Source organism: Phaethon lepturus, unplaced genomic scaffold (assembly GCF_000687285.1).
Source record: "Phaethon lepturus isolate BGI_N335 unplaced genomic scaffold, ASM68728v1 scaffold3282, whole genome shotgun sequence".
NCBI lineage: Eukaryota > Metazoa > Chordata > Aves > Phaethontiformes > Phaethontidae > Phaethon > Phaethon lepturus.
Genome location: NW_010523917.1, coordinates 118,137 through 128,666, shown reverse-complemented (window position 1 = coordinate 128,666; position 10,530 = coordinate 118,137). Strand labels below are relative to the sequence as shown.

General features: G+C 38.1%; 1 protein-coding gene across 1 annotated transcript in view; it reads left to right on the top strand.

The window, feature by feature from the left end:
• COL12A1 (collagen, type XII, alpha 1) overlaps positions 1–10,530 on the top strand; it is a 95,930-nt gene that overhangs the window by 3,342 nt on the left and 82,058 nt on the right. Inside the window, exons 6-11 of the mRNA XM_010282245.1 lie at positions 357–530; positions 1,353–1,643; positions 1,851–2,441; positions 3,813–4,085; positions 6,385–6,657; positions 7,559–7,831. Of these exons, the coding sequence (XP_010280547.1) occupies positions 357–530; positions 1,353–1,643; positions 1,851–2,441; positions 3,813–4,085; positions 6,385–6,657; positions 7,559–7,831 (1,875 nt within the window). The remainder of the gene's footprint in view (positions 1–356; positions 531–1,352; positions 1,644–1,850; positions 2,442–3,812; positions 4,086–6,384; positions 6,658–7,558; positions 7,832–10,530) is intronic.

The window sequence follows — 10,530 nt, the reverse complement described above, 5'->3', positions numbered from 1 at the left end:
CTCTTTCCATGTGTATGCCTTGAAAAAGGTCATTTGTGCCCTCCAGAGTGGAACATACCAGTTGTGTTAATTCGATAGTAATTCTGTATCTCCTACATGGAGATTAAGATGACTGACAAGTGTAGTTTCAACATTGACCTTATGGAAGATACTGCATTATTTTCTCAGGTTGAAAATGGGATATGTCACCTCATTGCATTAGTCATTATTTTGTAGTTTGATTACTGGTGATGACAGAAGACAGAATTGAATTAAACTCAGCTTTACCCCAGGATGTTCTGATACTTTATGAATACATTCACAGGTGCCTGTATTTTATGACCGCTTAAGTCAGTCCTGTCTATTGCAACTTCTAGGAATCAAAGCAGCAGATGCAAAGGAACTCAAGCTAATTGCATCTCAGCCTTCACTGAAGCATGTGTTCAATGTGGCTAATTTTGATGGAATTGTGGATATACAGAATGAAATTATCTTGCAAGTGTGCTCCGGTGTTGATGAACAGCTAGGTGAACTAGTTAGCGGAGAAGAAGGTGAGATACTTTATAAAAATATATTTATTGACTTCATTTTATTCTGATGCATATTTAAGGGTCTATCCCTACTTCCTTTGCTTTATTTCTGGAGTTTGATCTGTTGCCTCATTTAGCAAGTGTGGAAAACAGGTCTCAGCTTTATGCATTTAAATGCAGGAGAACAAAACTTGTGACGCAGTAGATTTGGAATAGCTCCATTGTTCCGTTGTTTCAAGGGCAACACACTGATGTGCAGTTATCACAGTCTCATACAGTCAATTTGGACAGAGGCATCATTTCTATGGAAAAATGTACTAAAGGGAAAAAGCCGGCTTGGTGAATGGGCAGAATATGTAATAGGTTAAGAACCAAGGAATGAAAACTGGAGAATGCTGAGAAAATACAGATGTCAACCTGTATCATTGCAGCTTTCTGACCCTGTAAGATTCTAAGTGATTAGTTATTCTTTGACCAAAATGGCAGCAGAGGTGACTCCATTGTCATCATGCTCTGCTCAGGTCTGCATTTGTTCACACTCTGTACTGTGTTTCTGTGGGTGTAGCTTTCACTTCTGGTTGAAACAGTATTAAAGCAAGGCAACATCTCTCTTGGAAATTCTACTACACTCTGAGGACCACAAATGCATTGTTAGTACTTCTACCCTCTCATTGATGCCTCATTTGGGCTGTCCTGTAATTCACTTGTGTTTGTTTATGCTAAAAAAAGAAGTGATTTTTAGTAAAGGTTAAGCAAAAATGACTACATTTAATCCAGAAATAAAAATGTGGAAGAAAAACTGTTTATAATTAAAATTTTGTGTTTACTTTTGATTTCTTTCAGTGGTGGAGCCTCCTTCAAATCTGGTGGCCACTCAGATCTCCTCAAAATCTGTTAGGATCACTTGGGACCCATCCACAAGCCAAATAACTGGCTATCGGCTCCAGTTCATTCCAATGATAGCTGGTGGAAAACAACATGTACTGAGTGTGGGCCCTCAGACTACTGCTCTGAATGTTAAAGATCTTTCTCCAGACACAGAGTATCAAATTAATGTTTATGCAATGAAAGGACTGACCCCCAGTGAGCCAATAACGATAATGGAAAAAACACAACAAGTAAAAGTTCAAGTGGGTAAGTTAGAAGCTACTATGTTATTTTCACGCTGTAGCTTTTGTTGTTTAAACCTCTCATGCTTGTTTTAATATCATTATTTATGAGAAACTTAGAATGGTTTATTTTCCTTATAAGCGACTGGGTATGATACATGAACTGCAGATGCAATTGTAATGCTGTGACTATCGGATATCTGTTTATAGTGGTGATTCTTTTTCTTTACAGAGTGCTCACGTGGTGTGGATGTAAAAGCTGATGTTGTGTTTTTAGTGGATGGTTCCTACAGCATTGGTATCGCCAATTTTGTTAAAGTAAGAGCCTTTTTGGAAGTGTTAGTTAAAAGCTTTGAGATATCGCCTCGAAAAGTACAGATAAGTCTTGTCCAGTACAGCAGAGATCCCCATATGGAGTTTTCTTTGAACAGATACAACAGAGTGGAGGACATAATTCAGGCTATTAACACCTTCCCCTACAGAGGTGGATCTACCAACACAGGCAAAGCAATGACATATGTGAGGGAGAAAGTATTTGTTACCAGCAAAGGATCAAGACCAAATGTGCCAAGAGTCATGATTCTTATTACTGATGGAAAATCGTCAGATGCTTTTAAAGAACCTGCAATAAAGCTGAGGGATGCAGATGTAGAAATATTTGCAGTTGGTGTGAAGGATGCAGTTCGTACAGAATTAGAAGCAATTGTTGAAACCCATGTTTACACAGTGGAAGATTTTGATGCTTTTCAAAGAATATCATTTGAACTTACACAGTCTGTCTGCCTACGGATTGAGCAGGAACTGGCTGCTATAAGGAAAAAATGTAAGTAACTGCTATTACTTAGAGAAATGTAGAAAATGCAATGAAAAAAGATCAGAACCAATGTTTTGTGCTTGTAGTTACCTAAAGAATTGATATTGAGGATAATTTTAATAACTGAGGATTTGCTTCTCATTTTCAAAAAAAAATGAAAAGCAACAGGGGAAATTAGTGGAGAAACAGAGATGAAAAAATTATTGGAGAATTTTTTTTTTCCCCCCTCCCCTCCTAGGTACCTAGAAAGTTATTAAAGTGTGTGTCTATTGGGAATGACCTTAGTGGATATGCTCTGCCTTTACACTCACTGTCTTGAGTAAAACAGTTATTTAGTAGGGCCATTCTTTAGCTGTCCAAAATGAGGCAGTTAGTCTAAGCTTGTTTTTTAGAATTTCAAAGGCATTGGAGCAAAGCTGATACCTCCAGAGGGTGATTTGATTAATTTTTAGGGTAAAATGAATGTCCCTCTGAAATGAGCTTACACAAGTCAATTTGAGACAGCAGGTGCTAGGTGATATTAATCTCAATCTAACTGTGAAGACTGAAATGAAGCAGCACATGAAATTTTTCACATGCATCCAAATCTGGTGAGCTTCGATAATGTATAATATTTAAAAGATTTCTAAATGACCAACTTTTGGTCAGCTAAAGCTACTTATGATTAGTTGCGCCCTCAGTGTCCCTACCTGTGTTTAGTACAACACTAACATTGAATAGTCCCCAGTATTGAAAACCCCACTCTCTTTAAAAATAAGCCTTTTGTTTCAGGATAGCTTTGAGGAACAAACCAGCAAAGCAGTCTTTGTTTTAGAGGGCTCAAGCAGTCTTAACATCCTCACTGTTAGGCTGACTAGGCCAACCAAAACAAGCCCAGGATGTCAGGTTTGTGTTTGTGCCTCATGTCAAGTTCTTTGTTTCCCCTTTGACTACATTCCTGAAAAAATACTGGGGTTTATTTTGTCCTATTTCTAATCTAGATCTGCAAAAACCCAAGGATTCTTGGTTCCCATTGAGGGCATAATGTTATTGCTGTTCATGGAACATATGAAAGAGGGAACCCAATTAGATTACAAAATTTTAACTTAAGTTTTCATAACTACGTTCATGTAGATGGAATGTTCTCATTTATCTAGAAACCACTGAGTTGGTGCTTCTACTCATTATCATATGATTTGAGACAATCTGGATATGATCTTCATGAAATTTGATAGCTACAAACAAGTACAGAAAACAAATACTGTTGCATGTGCAACAAAACACCTGTTCATTTAGAATAAATCAAGTTATTGAGGGACACTTTTCATTTATTTTAGAGATTTTGTGTTAAAAAATATTCCAGTAAGTATGCCTCATCAGTGCATTTTTATTTCCATACAGCTTACGTACCTGCAAAGGATATGGTGTTTTCTGATGTAACATCTGACAGTTTCAAAGTGAGCTGGTCTCCAGCTGGATCTGAGGTTTTGTCCTACCTCATTAAATATAAAGTAGCGGTCGGTGGAGATGAATTCATTGTTTCAGTACCAGCGTCAAGTACTAGCTCAGTTCTTACCAACTTGCTCCCTGAAACTACTTATGCAGTCAGTGTGATTTCTGAATATGAAGATGGTGATGGCCCTCCCTTGGATGGAGAGGAAACCACCTTAGAAGGTAGGTTTCCCATTATTCTCAGACACAAGAGCGCCATATGTTCAAATAAGAATTTGCTTGATTGAGAGAATGGGTATATGTCTCAGCTAAGGCTGAGAAGCTGTACTGGTATGCAGGATCAGAATAAACATTATTGTCTCTCAATGCATTTATTAAAGAGATAAAATTCCAATAATAGGCCAACAGTAAATTGTTAAGAATGGATTTTATTTTCTTTGAAAGTTGGATGGATGCTGTGTTTCTCTGCAGTGGCCTATTTTCGAATGGAGTGTTGTCAATAATAAATTCATTGGCATGTATTAATCTTAACATACACTTAAGTTGGACTAAATGATCATTGTAGTTCCCTTCCAACTGAACTATTCTATTTAATAATTATGACTGATGCTGGAATGCACATTGATTTTAACACATTTAAAGTCAAGCATGTACCTATGTAATTTGCTGTGTCTATATCTAACTTACATTAATAGAAATTCTGGTTTATTTACCATAGGCTTAAAGGGGGCTGAGTTTTTGTCAGCTGTTTCTAATCAGAACTTCATGGGTCTGATCCAAAAACTCTTACTGATTCAGAACTTCCATTGACGTCAGTGTGAGTTTCTGTGATCAATGGCTGTAAATTTAAGCATGGCAGCTGTACTTTTTCTTAATAGTGCTGCCACAATACATTTCCACTGATTTAAAGGAGAAGGATGACAGTAAATTTGATTTTCCATTCCAGTAGTTGGATACTCAGTCTAGTCTAAATCATGCTTTTAAAAATATTGATCCACTCTTTTTCATTATTCCATGCTGTCATTTGTGACCTTTGGTGATGTAAATAGTTCCAAGGGAGCAAAAGGAACAGCATGGAAATTTGTTAATTGCTCTTTCCTCTCAGGACTGATAGAAATACACATTTATAAAACAGCTTAGTTTGGATGTTAAGTTTGGAAGATACAGGTTTCACTGCTGGTGTGCATATTTCCATGACTGTACTGGTCAGAATGCTTTGGGCATACGTAACTTTCCCTTAGGAAAACAGACAAACTCTTGGCTGATAGAATATGTAGCTTGTGAGCCTAAGGGACAGGAGAAGGAATAGCTTTAATAAAAATAATCAGTGTTCCCATGTTGTAAATGATACTACGTTAAAGAATTGTCAGCATCTTGATCTGATGAAATCCCAATGTGCCTGAGATGGCAGAGTTCTCTGTAAACATCAGCAGCTCTCCATGCAGATCTAGCTACCAATTTGGGTCAGACAGCTTGTTTAGTAACTAACTTTGGTTTCAGGTTTTTAAAGAACTTGAAATTGAGCATTCTGTTTCTGATTAGTACAAATGAAGTTTGTTTCTTTAAAACTAGGATTATTAATTGCTCCACTCTTAACAGGTCTGTAATTTAACACTGAAGAACAATGCTTTTGGCATATAATGTTCCAGTTGAATTACACTTTAAACAGTAAACAATAAAAAAAAAAACAACTTTTTTTGTCTAAGTGACAGTGCTCCTTACTGCTAGGCAACTTGCAGTACAGTAGGTCTTAATGTGTGTTGGAAGAGTCAAGTCCTTTGGTGGGCTCACTGAGTTTGTATGAAATGACCTGAGCTGCTGTGTCTTTTATCAAGAGGCAGGCTACGTTAAAAGATTTACCATAGTTTTTCCTTAATTTCTGGGATAACAAGCTATTTCTTGTCTTTGAGTTTGAGACTTAATTCATAAGCCTTTTTTAAAGATTAGATGCAACTCATATTGCAATGAATATATTTTTTGTTGTGCAAATTTAACTTAAAGAAATAGAATTGTTTTGGTGGTTTGTCCATGTCATCCCCCCCTGCCCCTTGCATTTATCTCGGTTGTTTCTTTAAAACAGGAGAGCTGCCTGTGTGTGGTCAGGTGTATCTGACAGCTATCTGTACATGGAGGTGATGCAGAAGCAAATGGCAACAGCAAAGAAACTATACGATTTGTTGTGTTAAGAAATTTCCCCACTATGCCCAAATGTCCCTCACAACAGTTCAGTTCTTCTGTTACTGCTAAAAACAGTCAGACTGTCTTAAGTTTCAGAAGCAGTTTTGTAAAATGGGATTAATGTACTCTCGAGGACAACGTTGTTGCACTGCTCATTGTAACTCTGGCCCTAAATTTTCAGAAATGACTAATGGTTTGTGTGCCTTAAAACAATGAGAGGGCAATATAAGCTGATGTTTTGGTAAACTGAATGAGCTAACAGAATGGTTGGAACGGTTTCACTTCACATACTCTTGATTAAAAGCAAATATTTACAAATTATATATGTATTTTTTTTTTGTAGTTAAAGGCGCTCCTCGAAACTTGAGGATAACGGATGAAACTACTGATAGCTTTGTAGTTGGCTGGAATCCAGCTCCAGGAAATGTCCTACGGTACAGGCTTGTATACAGACCACTTACTGGAGGAGAAAGGAGACAAGTGACGGTCTCAGCAAATGAAAGATCAACTACTCTGCAGAACTTGATCCCAGATACAAGATATGAAGTGTCTGTTATTCCTGAGTATCAGTCTGGGCCTGGGAATTCGCTGAATGGATATGCAAAAACTGATGAAGGTACATGATTAACGCTGTGAATGTAGTAAGCTAGAGAAGAACTCCTTGCATGCTGACGTATTCATGCTGCAAAGAGAATAACCCATATTGGCAATATGTATTATCCCAGGTGAACAGGGAATTATAAAATTACTCAAGCGTGGTTGAGAGGTAATTTAAGACAATATAATTTATCGAAATTGTAATATTTCATTTTAAAATGTAGCCTATTGAATCTGCAACACCTAATATGGCAAAGTAACTTAGGTGAAGAATCTACCTGTATGTTTAATTAATTGTCCTCAAGATTCTTCATATTGTCAATAATATAAATTATATTTTTTTTCGGCAAATTCAGACCCCGTTTGCACTTTGTTCTGAATGGCTAGCAAGGAATGAATGAAACATTTAATTTACTAAAGTTATCACTGCAACCTTAACTTGTATGAAAATGTATGATCCTTCAACAGGTATCATGCCTTATTAAAGAAAATCTGAAGAATACAGAGACAATACAAATGTCCTGATTACTGATGAAACTTCACTGATATTTTAAATATTAGAAACCAGAAAACCTATCATCAAAAAGAACTCTAGGAAACCATAATGTGTTAATTTCATGTTTCACTGGTGGTCTTTGACTTGATTCTGCAGACAGTGACTTCAACATGGATCTTGGCGTGAATTGGTTTTGATAGAAAAAAATAGGAACAAAAAGACTTTATTGGACATTTTTGCCTAAGGAGGGTGGGCATGGAATTGTGCATTCCTGATTACTGTAAAGTTATACTGTAGCAGTTTTAGTTCAGGCTATTCAGGAATTATTTTTTCAGCAGTAAGTCTTAAGTTGTGGTAGCCTTAAAAATAAACCGAGAAATGAAGCTTGCTTCAACTTGTTTTCAACATCTTTTGACATGTGCAGTCCGAGGAAATCCAAGAAATTTGAGAGTTTCTGATGCTACAACATCGACAATGAAGCTGTCTTGGGGTGCTGCTCCTGGCAAAGTGCAACAGTACTTTCTAACATACACTCCAGTTGCAGGAGGTGAAACTAAGGAAGTGACTGTGAAAGGTGATACTACCTCTAAAGTGCTGAAAGGCTTAGACCAAGCCACTAGGTATGCGTTGACTGTGTCTGCCTTGTATGCCTCTGGAGCAGGAGAGGCCCTTTCTGGAGAGGGAGAAACACTTGAAGGTAATTATTTATGGTCTCTGTATGGTCATTAGTTTATTTGATGTTTAAGGTGTTTTAAAGTGTGCTGTCTTCCTGAGTTTTCTGTAGAAGTAAATATGTGAATGAAAAATAGGCATAAAGACATGCTGCTACTTTACAGGGATTTTGCAAACCTACTGTCTATCAGACAAAACAATGGGGTCAAATATCACTGGTTGTGGCAGGGACTCTGGGTCTCTTGGAAAAGATGTTACCAGAAGTACCGACCAAAACTGACTGTACTTCAACACCAGCCTCAGAGAAATATTTTGTCTTGTAACTCTCAACTTCCAAGCAGTTTTAGTAGCAAATTGTTCTTAATGTAACAGGTTTGTTTAATGGGGTTAAAGCATCTCATCCATTTGAAAATGGTATCTACTCTAGCAGGGTATCTACTCTACTGAGACTGAAAGACATTCAGGGACCTTTTTTGCATTAGAGAAGCAACATCTAGTCTAGGCATAGCAATAACGAACCATATCCTGCTTTTAACTAATAGGAGTAAGAACCTGGAGCGAAGCATTAACAAAATGCTGGCAAAAGCCTAAGTCAGAGCCAAAGACATTCTTATAAGGAGGGGAGGCTGCTCTCACTCTGCCTTCGAGCAGAGAATTTCTCAGACTTGCTCTCTGCGAGCATTCTCTGTGTCATCTGTTAATTGTCAGAGGATAGGGAAAGCTGCCTGCCAGGCCATGAAAGGAAGTGTGACCGTGCTTTGTGCTGGCCAGGTATGTATTGCTGAAGTCTGGCACTGCAGCTGTGTAGGCACGGCTTGAATACCTCTTGCAGATGAATTATGTGGAATTAAAACTTGTCCATTGACACTAATGGAGTTATAGTAGGGATATACTTGGCTCTCATTTTCGCCATGAGTTTAACTTTTTGTTTATGACATAGGTTGGGAAACAAACCAGAAAACCTATTTTAAATAGGAAACTGTTAAAAAAAAAAAAACCTTTCTAATGATTCACCAATGCTCAGAATTAATCCTACTAAAATTTAGGCACTTATCTGAACACTGCAGTTTGCAGCATGGACTCTCTAGAATTATTCTGTGAATCGTGAAGAAAGGCAGATACTTCCAGAAGCAGGTAGTCCATCTGAGATCTCATTTTTCCTTCAAAGGAACATTTGTCTGTCCACTGACTATAGAAGGAGCAACTGAGAGCTAGGCACCAACCCTCTGCCTGCCCCACTACCTAAGTCTCAGACAACAATCCAATCCACCTACTTTCTCTGATGGCACTGCCTCAGTGTATCACGCAGCTTGCAATTCATGCTGAAAGTTCCCGAACTTCCTCGCTTTCATTACCAATGTAAGATCCAAAATGCTCCATCTGTAGGAGAAAAGAACCTGTCTCCTGCCCAGAACACTGCTGAGATCCAGGTAAAGGAGAACAGGTAGCTGGATTCCGCCCAAATCCTCCAAGAAAAGCCAGAGGTGATCAGGACTTAGTGAACTTCCCTGTTGCTGGTGGTGCTGCCACTTTGTTTTGTATGGTATTCTACTAGGTTCAACATTTTCTGGGGGGGAAGACGGAGTGTGGAGATGTAGGTCTTAGTCTGGGGGAGTTTCAGTTTGCACCTCCACACCCCAGCAGATTCACAAGGCTGTAGTGTATGCTGGGCAGGAGCCTCCTTTTCTCTTTCTGTTGAACCTGAGCCACTGCACATCCAGGAATGCAAATTTCACTCTCAGAACAAGAGCGGGCTGGTTCCCAAGTGGACAGAGGAGCCTGACACCCCTGCTTTTTTCTCTGTGCTGTCAGTGGAGAGAGGAACACCTCGGTCTTCTTTTGCAAATCTTGGGAGGCCTCTGTCTCTCTGTTAAACGGACTGAATTGCCCACTTCCTTACGGAGGTGCCTCAAATTTTAGTGAAGGTTGACCAAGTTAACTGTTTACATTTGGTGGAAAGGTTTTCATTGAGTATGTAGTAAACCCTTTATTAACATGGAGCTCTGGAGAGATCAAGAGTGTTTCAAATTCGTAATAAGCTTAGTTTTTTACCCTATCATAAAACTTGAGCAATAGAAAACTCTTATAAGACATTGCCTAGAATTTCAGTTAAAACACATTCTAAAGAGAGAGAGCAGTGAATCAAATACAGCAGAATTGAAAAGAGAATCGTCAGAAAACCAGAATTCAGTCTCAGGTAGAGACTGTCTTGTCCTTTCAGTGCTCCCCCCCTACAGGAGGGCTCTGATTCTGACTTGGACTTTCTGCAGTGATAAATTGTCATAACTCACAAAGAAGAGTTAAAGAATTTAACAGGATAGTTGACTATAGCTCAGGAATGGATTTATATGCAACCCGATGGAGTTTAAAATGGATGTTGCACTTAAAAGGACACAGAAGCATTCCGATAAGAGGTTTTCCTTTAAGCAACTGGTTTAAAACTTTGTGTCGAAAATTCTGTGATAGATTTTGTCTTGTGATAAATATGAATAAATGAACTTCCTGTCACTTAACTGAATTCCTTTTTATTCAGTTCCTCAGCTGTGAGAAAACCAAATTAAAAATTACTTTTATCAGTTTGACAGGCATAGCTTTGTGACTCAAACACATATCCTTTGAAGATTCAGCTGGATTTGAAAATCCTATCAGGGTGTACTCCAGAAAAAAATACTTTTAGCATTAAAGCTGTCTATTAAATTTCTCTTGGTTAGATAAAATGTTACT